Source organism: Coenobita brevimanus, chromosome 115 (genome assembly GCF_032717465.1).
Source record: "Coenobita brevimanus isolate Jiangsu-jjx chromosome 115, ASM3271746v2, whole genome shotgun sequence".
Lineage (NCBI taxonomy): Eukaryota > Metazoa > Arthropoda > Malacostraca > Decapoda > Coenobitidae > Coenobita > Coenobita brevimanus.
In genome coordinates this window covers 1,055,001-1,070,000 of record NC_137068.1, presented here as the reverse complement: position 1 = coordinate 1,070,000, position 15,000 = coordinate 1,055,001, and the positions used below count along the sequence as shown (strand labels likewise).

Below are 15,000 nucleotides of genomic sequence, written 5' to 3'. Positions count from 1 at the left end.
TGACAAAAATTATGGCAGGCAAGGGGTTAGGTAGTTAACGAGGGCAGCAAGAAAGAGAGGAGTCAGGGATGAGGAAGTCCGGTCGGTAGGCAGGTAGGCAGGGGTAGGGGAAGGCAGGGGTGTAAGAAGAGACAGTAGGTGGCAGGCAGGTAAGAAGTAAGGTGATAGGCAGAGGCAAGGAGGAAAATAGGAAAGTCAGGAGTACGAAGGTCGGCAGGAGGGCAGGCAGGTAAACAGGGGGAGAGGCAAGCAGGCAGGTAGGCAGGCAGGCACAGGGGTAGGCAGGGAGGGCGGGAGAGACAAATGTAGCATGCCTAGAGCCGGGACAGTTGAAGGTCGGGCTGTACTGCGCAACTCTCTCTTCTCTTATTTTCCACTAATGGCTGCGAGAAGTATGATTCTGTTCTGTCATTCGTTCAACTTTATCTACCTGTCTGTCTATTTATCTATCTATCTGTTCTGTCACTTGTTCTACTGTCTATCTATTTATCTATCTAGCACCTGCGCATCTCTACTTCCTTCCCACCACATTCATATAACCACCACACCAGTTATGGATGGACGGGGTAGGTTTCAGTAATATCATTCGGTCTATTCTTCTGTGTTCGATAAATTGTTCTGTTAGTGTTCTCTCTCTCTCTCTCTCTCTCTCTCTCTGTCTTGCACATGCCTCTTATCCTGGAGAAGTGACCCTCCCTCACCCAATGCTTCAGGCACGGGTACAGGAGTGAAGGGTTGTGTGTGTGTGTGTGTGTGTGTGTGTGTGTGTGTGTGTGTGTGTGTGTGTGTGAGAGAGAGAGAGAGAGAGAGAGAGAGAGAGAGAAGGAAACAGAGACGAAAAGTGTGAGGATGAGGGTGACAGGATAAGGAGGATGAGGATGAGGGTGATACTAAGGATGAGGATGAGGGGATAGTAAGGGTGAGAGGGATGAGGGTGACGGCGATAGTGAGGATGAGGAGGGTGAGGGGAAGGGTGGTAGTGAGGATGTGGGGGAGGGGGATAATGAGGAGGTGGCGGAGGGGAAGGGAAGGATAATGGTGGGGGGGGAAGGAAGGGTGAATATGAAGGGGGTGGGGATGAGGGTGAAGGGAGAATGTGATAAGGGAGAGGGAGATTAGGGTGAGAATGTGGTTTTGGGTATGGGTGGAGAGAGAGAGAGAGGGGGGGGGGCAGATAAATACAAGTGGATAGATAAGAGTAGGGATGCATATGGGGAAGACTAGGGTGTGTGTGTGTGTGTGTGTGTGTGTGTGTGTGTGTGTGTGTGTGTGTGTGTGTGTGTGTGTGTGTGTGTGTGTGTGACAAGGGAAGTGAGGAGGAGGAGGAGGAGGGTGAGTAGGAATATGTGAAAGGGTGTGTGACAATGACGAAGACGAGAGTGAGGATGAGGGAGATGTTCAGGGTGAGAGGGGAGTGAGGGTGAGAGAATATGTGAATGTGAAGAAAATGAGGGTGAGGGAGGTGAGAAAAAGAGTGACCTTGTAGGAGGGGATGGTGGGGAGGGGAGAAGAGGCAGCTCGAGGTTAGGATGGAGGTATTTCGCATGTCAATTATGAGTGTGTGTGTGTGTGTGTGTGTGTGTGTGTGAGAGAGAGAGAGAGAGAGAGAGAGAGAGAGAGATGAGGAGGAGGAATAAGGAAACGAAGACTAAATAAAAATAAGAAGGAAACACAGGTAAAAAGTCCATAGACATCCAGGCAGGTAGGTAAGAAAAGGCAGGTATTTAATTAAGCAGGTAGGTAGGCAGGTAGACAGGTAGGTAGGTAAACAGGTAAACAGGAATGTAGGGTAAGGAGGTAGGGAAGCTGGTGGGTAAGTAGGTAGAAAGGCAGGTAGGTAGGAACGCTGATGGGAAAGGAGTGCTGGAGGGAGGATAGATAAGAAGACACTCAGGTAGAAATAGTCCAGATAGGTAGGCAGGTGGGTAGTGAGATAGGTAGGTAGGTAGGGAGGGAGGGAGGTAGGTAGATAGGTTGGTAGGTAGAAATGAAGTACTGCAGACAGGTAGAGAAGCAGGTGAGTAAAGGGTCAAACTAAGGATGGTAGGAAGGTCAGTTATGTAAAGGTGTCTTCTCTCTCTCTCTCTCTCTCTCCCTCTCTCTCTCTCTCTCTCTCTCTCTCTCTCGTTTTGTTACTTACCTACATTATTTATTTACCAATCCACCTGTCTACCCACCTACTTACCTACCTACCTACCTACATGCCAACCCACCTACAGACCTACCCACTTACCTACGTTCCTGCCATTCTCAAGGGCTGTGTGTGTGTGTGTGTGTGTGTGTGTGTGTGTGTGTGTGTGTGTGTGTGTGTGTATACACATCTGAGTGTGCGTGTTTAACTGAGGATGTGTGTGTATTACAGGATGTCCGTGAGGATGTAATGGTGTGTATTTGCACTGTCGATGTGTGTGTGTGTGTGTGTGTGTGTGTGTGTGTGTGTGTGTGTGTGTGTGTGTGTGTGTGTGTGTATATATATACATCTGAGTGTGCGTGTTTAACTGAGGATGTGTGTGTATTACAGGATGTCCGTGAGGATATAATGGTGTGTATTTGCACTGTCGATGTGTGTGTGTGTGTGTGTGTGTGTGTGTGTGTGTGTGTGTGTGTGTGTGTGTGTGTGTGTGTGTGTGTACGTGCAGTGTCATCCTTTACGCAAATTAAACCATGTGCGCATTGTCATTATGTGCACGTATTTGTTCGTGTGCATATATTGTTAGCATGTGCACGAATCTGACCGTGTGTGTATTTACTGCAATCATGTGTACGAATCTGACCGTGTGTACGTATATTCAGCCTGTGTGCGTATCTATGAAAGCATATATGAAGTTTGCGGTGAACGTATTTGAGCGGATGTGTGTACACTGTTAAATCACAAAGCGTATATTTTTAGTGTGTGTGTGTGTGTGTGTGTGTGTGTGTGTGTGTGTGTGTGTGTGTGTGTGTGTGTGTGTGTGTGTGTGTGTGTGTGAGAGAGAGAGAGAGAGAGAGAGAGAGAGAGAGAGAGAGAGAGAGAGAGGGGGGGGGGAAACAAACAACACTGACCTCTGACCCTCACCACTCACACCTGTCCTCCCTCAAACACTGTCATTTCTTCCCTATGAGATCTTTCCGTAAGAACGTAATCATTACACTCACACACACACACACACACACACACACACACACACACACAGGATATTTACATAGATATACACAAACAACGCAAACATTCATACACACACCGCAGAAGGCCTAAAACTCACACACACACACACACACACACACACACACACACACACACACACACACACACACACACACACAGTCACAGTCACCCTGCTCTAAGCCTTTAAAATAATACACCAAGACTTGTAGGTATTTCCCGGCTGAGGCTAGATAATTCTCTCTCTCTCTCTCTCTCTCTCTCTCTCTCCAATACCCATGAATAACGCCCTAACCTTGAATTAACGCCTCCCCGACAATACAGGCGGTGGGCATTGGTGCACAGAACGTGATGTGGGAGTGAATGTGCGTGTGACGTAATCTGTTAACGCGTACGTGTGAGATTCGACCTTGAAAACAGGCTTCCTCTTTTGTGTCCAGAGTCAGAGGCATGAAAATATTCGCCAAGTCAAAAGATATACTGCTATTTATTGGGATGGGTAAAAAATATTATCATTATCATCGTCATTATCATCATTATCATTATCTTCAAAATGCTCATCATCATCAGCATTATCATCATCAAAAATCACCATCACCACCACCGTCATCATCATCACGACCATCATCGTCATTATCATCATCATCTCCCACAACTATAACTCCATCACCGTCATCACCACCACCATCATCGTCATTATCATCATCATCATCACCCACAACTATAACTCCATCATCGTCATCATCACCACCACTATCATCGTCACTATTATAATCATCTTCACCCACATCTATAACCCCACTCACTTTCCCTCACCTTCAGAGTGCTACTGCTGGCGTGTGTGGGCGTGTGGGCGTGCTGTGTGGGCGTGTGTGGGTAAGGTGCATCAAGGGGTGGGAATTTTGTGTACCTCAATCTAGTCTAACCTAACCCAGCATAAATTCACCTCACCTTCAGATTGCTGTTGCTGGCGTGTGTGGGCGTGTGGGCGTGCTGTGTGGGCGTGGCGGGTCAGGGTACATCAAGGAGTGGGCGTGTGGTGTACTTAAATCAGCACTTGTACCCCTCCCTCCTCTACATCAACTCAGCAGCTGGGTCTACAGCAGTGGATAGTACCAGAGCAGCTGATGGCGACTCTAACATCATTCAGCTCATCCTCTACCCAGCCACTTCTGTAAGGAAGAGAGAAAGAGTCTTATTGAGGGTAGAAAAAGATCTGGTAGTCGTAGTAGTAGTAGTAGCAGTAGTAGTGGTAGCGACTAGAAAGCACATATCTCCGCTAACGCCAATAAACTTTAAGACATACTGCTATAATTCCCCTTTCCTGCCAGACATAATACTTGACTCACATAGTAAACCAATAATTCTACGGTCTCAGTCTGCCCTGTTACAGAATCTGAGGATGGGCATGCCTCCACCGACGTCAGTGAATTTTGTGATTTATCCCTGCATCCGGATCCGAATCCAACTCAAACTCTAAGCAACTCTTCCTTGACCCACTGCCCACCTATCCACCAAATTCTATTGAAATCCGACAACAACTTTTTGAGAAATCTTGTGTACAGACAGTAAGACAGGCAGACACAAGTGGAAACATAACCACCTCTTTCACCTTCACTGGCGGAGGTAACGATGATGATGATGATGATGATGATGAGGAGGAGGAATGGTAACAACGATAACAATAATGACGTTCCTAATGCCACTACCCCTTCCCTACAGGATCCTCCCCCAGCCCGTAACGCCACTGTGGTCCTTGGAGGGGGCACCGCGGAAGGGAAGCTCACCCTGACGCAAGAGGAGCCGCCCCTGGGCCCCACCAAAATCGAGGGCGTCATCACAGGCCTCACCCCGGGCAAGCACGGGTTCCACATACACGAGCTGGGTAACCTGGTCGGCGGATGTGTCTCAGCCGCTGGTCACTACAATCCCTACAGAGTATGTTAAATAAGCTCCCTAATACCTTTTCCTAAGCGATTAATTTTGCCTATAACACCTTACTGTCCTCGCCTGTGTTATAATTATCCACTACAATCCTTACAGGGTGGGTTACAGGTTCAGAAAGCTCCCTAATACCTTTTCCTAAGCGATTTATTTTGCCTATAACATCTTGCCCTCATCGCCTGTGTTGGTGCAGTTATGGACCCGTATTCTCATCGGTTAAGGAAGAGGTGTGTGTGTGTGTGTGTGTGTGTGTGTGTGTGTGTGTGTGTGTGTGTGTGTGTGTGTGTGTGTGTGTGTTGGAGAGAGGACAGCCTGACGTTGGAGAACAGGGTGACATGGAGGGGATTCGTCTGTAGTCACCTTTTACGGGAACAGGGCATCTGACGATAGATAAAAGAAGATAGACAGATCTAGATAGACGGAATAAAGACAGATACACTGGATGTAAAGGGATAGACAGTGATGGATAGATAAAGACAGACAGAAAGATAGACAGATAAAGATTGAAACAGACACACAGAAAGATAGACAAGGTATATAATCTCTTTGGCAGTAATGCAATCCAGTTATACCATTTAAGCAGTCTATAATTCTCCACTCACACCTCTTCCACCCATCCCACAAAGAACCCACGTGGGTGACCTTTGCAACATCGAGGCAGACGGAACAATAGACAGATGGATAGATAGACAGGTAGAAAGATTGACATATAAAGAGACAGACAGCTAGACAGATAGACAAGGTATAAAATCATCTAAGCAGTCTATAACTCTCCACTCACACCTCTCCTAACCCACAGAGAACCCACGGATCTCCAATGAACATCGACCGTCACGTGGGGGACCTGGGGAACATCGAGGCAGACGCGACGGGCACAGCACACGTGAACATCATTGATCCCCTCGTTCGTCTCGTTGGCCCAAGATCCGTCATTGGCAGAGCTGTTGTTGTGCATGAAGGGGAGGATGATTTGGGGCAAGGAGGCGACGAGGGAAGCCTGTCAACTGGAAATGCTGGGGGTCGGGTGGCTTGTGGTGTGATTGGACATGCGTGATGGCTCTGTGGAGATGATGGGATGAGCCTGATGGGATGTTGAGAGATGGTGGTGAAGTGAGGTGATGAATTTGTGGTTATGGGGTAGGTGGTGATGAGTGAAGAAGGGAATGAACAGAAGACGCAGTGGTGATGAGATGCTGAGAGATGGTAGAGGTGTGTGGTATGTGGTGACGAGTTTGTGGTGCTGAGACGGCTGGAGATTAATAAAGATGTACGGTGTGTGGTGACCGGGTGGTGATGGTGGGAAATGATCATGTGCAGTGTGTGGTGACGAATTAGTGTGAGATGCTGGGGTAATGATGGTGACGGGATGGGATTATTTTGTGGTGAGATGTGGTGACAAGACGGCGTGTGGTGACAAGATGGTGTGATGACTAGACGGTGTATGGTGATAAAATGGCGTGATACACAATATATACCATACTTTCACTCTGCCAGGAACATTACCAAAATCTTTACAAGGCACACAGCACAATATCATGGCATGTAAGTTGTCTACCACACTATCCATGCATTTTATATTGTACCTACCACACTACCACTTCTATCATGTACCTATACACTACCACTTCTATCATGTACCTATACACTACCACCTATCATGTACCTACCACACAACCACTTCTATCATGTACCTACCACACTACCACTTGTATCATGTACCTATACACTACCACTTGTATCATGTACCTACCACACTACCACTTCTGTCATGTAACCACCACACTACCACTTCTATCATGTACCTATACACTACCACCTATCATGTACCTACCACACTACCACTTCTATCATGTACCTACCACACTACCACTTCTATCATGTACCCACCACACTACCACTATCATGTACCTACCACACTACCACTTCTATCATGTACCTACCACACTACCACCTTCTATTATGGACCTACCACAATACCAGGCACACCACACTACATCACCACACCATATACCCTACTCTCACACCATACCACACTACGTAACCACACTATGAAACACATCACACACACCACATCACACAGGACAATCTCACACCATATACCACACTATCACAAAATACCACACCACACTACCACACTACACCACACACCACACCATGTCACACTACCAAACTCTCCCCTAGCACACAACCACACTTACCTATTAAGTACCTACCAAACTACCACACCACACTATACCACACAACCCCACACCACCACACCATGTCACACCACCAAACTCTCCCCTAGCACACAACCACACTTACCTATTAAGTACCTACCAAACTACCACACCACACTACACCATACAACCCTACCACATTACACCACACAACCCTACCACCACACCATGTCACACAACCAAACTCTCCCCTAGCACACAACCACTCATACCTATTTCGTACCTACCACAGTACCACACACGTCCTCTTACCTCTTTCCTATCACATTTGTTATTACCGTAAACCAGCCACCTAATAAACTGTTTGGCTATATGAGTTCATCACTGCTTTGTTTGATTATAGACCTAACAACAATGGAATATTGTCTGGTGATCTCCATTAACATATGGTTATCTGCATTATCATTCTTTTTTTTATATCACTGTTGTTCCTTCCTCCATTCACTGTCTGTTTAAAAAAAAAATCGTAACCCTATTAAAAAATATATGAAAAAACACCAAGACAAAAGAACTACCATCATTAACTCTTCATTAACTACCATCATCATCCTCATCACCACCATCATCATCACCATAACCCAAATGTTGCTCTTATAAATTAGACAAGAATACACACAATCAGGGATCACAGGATCGTGAGAGAAAATGGAGGGATGGAGTAGAGAGGTATATGAGAGAGGGGGGTGTAAGGTAGGGGGAAGGCAGCGAAAAAGGCAGGGGATAGGGCGACATGGAGACGTTTTGTTTGTGGACATCCTTTATTGGATTGAGGCGTCCGGCTATAGACAGACAGACAGACCTGTGGGATGGATCCATTTCTGAAAGTAATATGCGCTACCACATCCCAAAGACAGGAACAATTTACCTGCACAGCTGCTCAAAATATCCCTCCTCCTCCTCCTCCTCTTCCCTTCCTCCTCCCCCTCCTCCTCCTCCTCCTCCTCTTCCCCCCCCTCCTCCTCCTCCTCCACATCCCACCATACGAGAAAAAATAATACGAACAATTTACCTGTGAAGAAAGGCTTAAAATATCTCTTCTCCTTTCCCCTTCTTCTTCTTCTCCCCCTTTCTCCTCCTCCTCCATTCCCCTTCTCCTTCTCCTCTCCTCCCCCTTTCTCCTCCTCCTCCTCCTCCTCCACTACCTCCTAACACTTGGTTAAATAAACACATAGCCTACACAAACAAACCTCCCTACACCATCTACAGCTTAACCAAACATCATATACCACATTACCACACCATATAACCACACACCATAGTATCTTACGACGCAGCACTACACTATAACACCATAAAACACTACAACACCATACCACACCATCATCACACATCACCGAATCACACAACACTACCACACCACATCGCACAACACACCACACTACATCATGCCACACACTACCACACCATAAAGCCACACCACACTACCACACGAAAACATCATATAAAACCACACCAACACATCACACCACACCAACACACACACCACACCAACACACACACCACACCAACACACACACCACACCACCACATCACACCACACCAACACACACTCTCTATTCACAAAACCAGCCTTTGTCTCCCCCAAGGTTTCTTATAAGGCAAAGAATACCACACAATATAAGGCAAAAATAACCTTACTGAATATAAGCCTTCTATCTCCTTGAATAAGTTCTTTGAGATGCTTACCTAATCTTAAAAATGAATCTAAAATAATGGTGTGTATATGTGATGTTGTTTACTGATTCTATTGATAACCTTTTATATATTTTCGGTGTGTGTGTGTGTGTGTGTGTGTGTGTGTGTGTGTGTGTGTGTGTGTGTGTGTGTGTGTGTGTGTGTGTGTGTGTGTGTGTGTGTGTTCGACCATCAGCACCATACACACATACATAGGCTACGTACACAACTACATACACAGAAACGTACAGTAATCGATTAACAACAGTTATACCTCTGACGTCACTCTTTAACCTGCCCTAAAATTGCCATCTCTCCATCTTAATACTGAGGTGTAAAAAACAATCAACACTAAGATACGATGCTAGTCACGAAGAAGTGCTATGGAAACGATGTACAGCTGTGTATGGCCTATTTCTACCACAGCAACGTGCAATAAGACGCAAAAGAATGAAAATCAGGACCAAGTTAGGGTGAAAAGTCTAGTCACGAAGAAGTGCTATGGAAAGGATATAGAGCCGTAGTACTGCCACTGCCCTCCGCTGACATGAAATTGGCTGCAAAAGGACGAAAATCTCGGCCAGGTTAATATGAAAAGGGGACAGGAAAAAACTTTGCTGCGGTACCTACTAACTTATCACTGCGGCGGGCGACCAAGGTATTCTGTTTAGGCATACCTGCATGGTGTTTCTGCCACATAAAATCCTTTGAAGTCACCAAGAATAAAACTGGGGAGACGATATTCCTGTCCAATTCAAGCTTCCCTTTCAATGAGCCGATTTAGAAAGCCTCACGAGTTATAGGGGCAATGTTATCTCCACTCACTGCTGGTCTTTTAAACCCAACATATTTACTGACCATTATTTTCATATTACTTCGCCAAACTCACAATTTCCACCTTACCTGAAATACACACGAGGTATCAAAGCTTCTCCCGGTGCACTACAGAACGCAAAATTGAGCACAGGTCGGCGTAGGCTACGAAAATTTATCACCCCAGCTCACAGCAACAACATCGAAAGGTAAACAAACCGCCATGACAGTTTATGATCTCGACACTCGATGTTGGATTAAATTTCCCGCTGCGTTTTTTTATTATTTCTGCATAATTTATTTAGGTGCATTAATATCAAAATTGAATTTTTATATATTGTTACTTATTAAAATGGAGCAAATATAGCGCACTGCAGGTTTCGTAACGCCTTTGACTTAGTGATTTATTTCGCCTACTGCACATCAACATTATCTTGTATGTTATTATGTGGCTTTAGTATCGACACAGTATGCATTAATAACAGGTAAGAGGTTATTGAGGTGTAATGTACAGAACAAATCGCAAAGAAAGAGGTGTTACTAAGCCCCATCATTTCCGATCTTTTGCAACTAACATCCCGCAGCTCAGTGGCAAAACAGAACGATACTACGGTTCAACATCCAACTCATGGCACTTCTTCGTGACTAGTATCATCTTCTAGTGTTAATCTCTTGCCGTGGCTCTGTATGCAAGATGGAAGTGGCGCTTTTCCATCTAGTTAAAGTGAAGTGAATAGGTGGAGGGGGGAAGGAGGGGAGACCGAGAATGAGATGGAGGGATAGAGGTATATGAGAGAGGAGGATGTAAGTTGGGGGATGGGCAGCGAAATGGCAGGGGACAGGGCGATATGGAGGTGAATTGTTTGTGGCCACCTCTTACGGGATTGAGGCGTTTGGCAACAGACAGACAAATAGAATAAAAGAAATGTAAGCATAGTGTAGATGAATTAAAAATGCCACGAAGACTTAGCAGCAGAAGCAACAGCAACAGGTTCATCCGAATGGAAAACCCACTGGACTTCAGACTGCAAACACCCCTGTCCTGCAGTCCACCATCACCCTTTTGAGGGATAGGGAGGGAGCTGAGGAACGTTTGCGTAACCCAATAAGCAGAATGCTCGGTTAGATCAGTGCCACCACGTGAAGGCGTATCATGCCAACACCAGATTATGATGATGAAGAAGAAGAAGATGATGATGATGATGATGATGATGATGATGAAGAAGAAGAAGTAGAGGAAGATGATGATGATGATGATGATGATGATAATGAAACAGCAACTCATCAATAATCAAACGTACTGCATTCTGAAGTACGAAGAGCCCCCAAAATATAAAAGAAAAATTGTTTGGGGTAAAGAATGTTCCCCTCCCTAGGCAACACCCCCCCCCCCACGCACGAAAAAAAAAAAAAAAAAAAAAAAAACACGAAAAATGAAGCTGGTAAATTGACGTGCAAATATTTACGAGATTCTGGCAGCTTGTGGTAGTGGGTGGTGGTAGTTGTGGTAGTGGGTGGTGGTGGTTGTGGTGGTGGTGGTTGTGGTAGTGGGTGGTGGTAGTTGTGGTAGTGGGTGGTGGTAGTTGTGGTAGTGGGTGGTGGTAGTTGTGGTGGTGGTGGTTGTGGTAGTGGGTGGTGGTGGTTGTGGTAGTGGGTGGTGGTAGTTGTGGTGGTGGGTGGTGGTGGTTGTGGCAGTGGGTGGTGATTGTCATGGTGGTTGTGATGGTGGCTGTGGAAGTGAGTGGTGGTAGTTGTAGTGGTAGGTGGTGGTAGTGGTGATAGTGGTAGTAGTTGTGAAAGTAGGTTGTGATAGTTTTTGTTGGGGTGGCTGTAGTAGTTGTTTCAATGGATATGGTGGTAGTTGTGGTGGTGGTGGTGGTGGTGGTTATGGGGGTAGTGGACGTGGGTGATGGTGGTGTAGGTAGTTGTGACACTGGTTGTGGTGGTGGTAGTGGTTGTTGTGGTGGTGGCTGCGGTAGAATGGTTCATGAACTTGCTATGGGGGTGAGGGTGGGTGTAGGTATGGGTAGTGGTGGGGTTGTGGTAAGGAAAGGGGAGTAGCTGTGGCAGTGGATGTGGCTTTAGCTGCGAAGGGAAAACAAACCCTTTACTTAATTTAAAAAAAAAAGTCTGCTAGTTACACACACACACACACACACACACACACACACACACACACACACACACACACACACACAGTTAAAATTTCTCACGTTCTCCAAGGATTACTGGGGATTATTTTTAATCCCCCTGAGCATGGAAAGCCCCGTGTAAGCTTAAGGAAATCGTCTGGTGGCAGTACAATAAAGTCTGCTTGCGTCTTGAAGGGATAGTCACCAAAGCAGTGTGTATTTGTCGTCACTCTTCAATCTCAGAATTCCCCTCGATTGAATCTTTTCCTCTCCCTCTTATTTCCACAAACCAAAATTTTCTCCCATCCTTCCTCCCCATATATTCATTTTTCCCTTCATCTCACCATCTCTCGCAGACATCCTCCATCGTCTTTCTATGTGTTTATTAATGTTATTCCTAGTCTTCATTTCCTCTTGCCTCAATCACTTTCTCTTCTCCATATTTCCACGAACCCATGCCGTCTTTCTTCCTCACTTCCTATATATTCTTTCTTCCTTTCTTCTTAGCATCTCATAGACACCTCCACCATCATTCTTTGTTTATCATTACTCTGTCTATATTTCATTTCCTCTTGACTCAATCACTTCCGCTCCGTATTTCCACGAATCAGAATATTCTCCCGTCCTTCCTTCCTATATATTCTATCTTCTTTCCTTCTTACCATCTCTCACACCTTCCTCCACTATCTTCCTCAGTTTATCATTGTTATTCCTAGTCTTCCTTTCCTCTTGGCTCACTCATTTCCTCTCCTCCATATTTCCACGAACCCATACCGTCTTCCTTCCTCACTTCCTATATATTCCTTCTTCCTTCTGCCTTACCATCTCTCACAGACATCTTCCTCCATCTTTCAATATCAGTTTATCATTGCTACTATTTTTCATTTCCTCTTGAATCCATCATTTCCTCTTCTTCATGAACTCATACCTTCTCCCTTCCTTCCTATAATCTTTTCACCATAACCTGGCCTAGATTTTTCTTTACAAGCTTATTTCACATAGTTCAATGGCAGACAACAGGCTATACTATGGCTCTACATCCTCTCCATAGCACTTCTTCGTGACTAGCATCATATTCTAGTCTTAATCTATGTGTTACAATTAAATATGCAAAGGCGCTTATTCTCGTAGGGTAAGAAGGCTCCCTAACACCTTTTCCTTAGCGGTTTATTATTAGAAATGGCTGGTTAATTTCCTTTTGTACGGTATGTGAGAGAGAGAGAGAGAGAGAGAGAGAGAGAGAGAGAGAGAGAGAGGGAGGGAGGGATGGAGGGAGAGAGAGACGCTATCGCAAGACAGGTAAAAAATAGCTCAAGGTAAGAAAGGAGTGAGAGGTTTCGTTGTGGGGGTCTTGTGTTTGTGTGTGTTTGTTTTTGTCCGTATAATGAAAACAGCCAAATCCGTTTACTTGAGGGAAATGATGATGATGATGATGATGATGAGGAGGAGGAGGAGGAGGAGGAAGGAGAAGAAGAAGAAGAAGAGGAGGAGAAGGAAAGTAATTATGATCATGATGAAATGGTGGTGGTGATGATGGTGATAATAACGATGATGATGATGATGACAAAGACGATAATACTGTAATGTGCTGGTGGAAGTAGCAGACAGAGACAGGTAGACAGAAAGGTGAGGCTGAGAAGAGTGACAGAATTACAGAAACACCTGGGTTAAGAATAAATTGATAGGAGTGAGGAAGAGAGAGAGAAAAGAGAGGAGGGGGTGAGAAAGGAGGTGGATAAGAGGAGGGGGGTGTGGGAGGAGAGGCATGAGGAAGAGGGGAGGAGAGGCATGAGGAAGAGGGGAGGAGAGGCATGAGGAAGAGGGGAGGAGAAATAAAAGACAAGAGGAGGAATAAAAGATAAAAGGAGGAAGAGAGAGAGGGGAGGACAGGAGAGGGGAGAAAGATAAGAGGCAGAGGGAGGAGGGGGGTGAGGAAAGGCAGGGAAGGAAAGAGGGAGGAGGGGGTGAAGAAAAGGAGGGAAGGGGAAAGGGTGGAGGGGGGTGAGGAAAGGGAGGGAAGGAAAGAGGGAGGAGGAAGGTGACGAAAGGGAGGGAAGGAAAGAGGGAGGAGGGGGGAGAGGAAAGGGAGGGAAGGATAGAGGGAGAAGGGGAGTGAGGAAAGGGAGGGAAGGAGAGAGGAAGGAGGAAGGGGGTGAGGAGAGGGATGGATGGAAAGATGACTGAGGGATAAGGAAGGGGAGGAATGATGACTAATGATAGGAGGGAGGGATGAGAGGAAGAGGGAGGGAGGGAGGGAGGGAGGGGAGAGAAGCGGGGAGAGAAGGGAGGTCGGTGGAGGAAACTATAGGCAGTGAGAGTGGATCAGTGAGAGAGGGAGAAGGGGAGGGTCAGAAATTCCACGCAGCTAAAAGGTAAGTTAATGATACAAATAACATGCAAAAAATATCATTAATATTCAAAAAATAAATCGCTTAGGAGGAGGTGTTAAGTATTCTACCTGAGCCAATTAGGATAGAAATTCCACTCTGTAAAAGGTAAGCTAATATTCTACCTTTACTGATACAAAATACAAAAGATACAATTACCATACAAAAAAAAAAATCCTTCTTTCATATGCAAAAAATAAATCGCTTAGGAGGAGGTGCTAATTCTATCCTTGTTACTACACTCCTTTCACTCCAACTTGGCCCAGAGTTTCGTCCTTTGGCAGTTTACTTAATCGCAGTGGCAGAAAGATAGTACAACGGCCCTACATCCTCTTCATAGCACTTCTTCGTGACTAGCATTATATTCTAAGGTTAATCTATTGTGAAAGAAATACAAAGAGGTCATCGTATGAAAGGGGTTACACGAAAATGTACACGTTTAATATACAAAATAAATCGCTAAGGAATAGTTGCTTAGAAGGCTCCCTCTCCACAGCACTTCTTCGTGACTAGCATTATATTCTATACGAAAAAAGTCATCGTATGAAAGGAGTTACACGAAAATATGCACGTTTAATATACAAACTAATCGCTATGGAACAGTTGCTAAGAAGGCTCCTATGTTAACAAGATACGACTTAATAAAATCATTCCGGAAATTTATTACTTAATTCTCCGGACAATATGGC

The 15,000-nt window shown here is 45.3% G+C and overlaps 1 protein-coding gene across 1 annotated transcript in view; it reads left to right on the top strand.

Moving 5' to 3' along the window:
* LOC145418636 (uncharacterized) overlaps positions 1-6,172 on the top strand; it is a 10,286-nt gene extending 4,114 nt beyond the window's left edge. The window contains exons 2-4 of the mRNA XM_080286999.1: positions 4,100-4,316; positions 4,865-5,080; positions 5,886-6,172. Coding sequence (XP_080143125.1) covers positions 4,100-4,316; positions 4,865-5,080; positions 5,886-6,140 — 688 coding nt within the window. The 3' untranslated portion in view covers positions 6,141-6,172. The remainder of the gene's footprint in view (positions 1-4,099; positions 4,317-4,864; positions 5,081-5,885) is intronic.
* Positions 6,173-15,000: the final 8,828 nt, after the last annotated feature.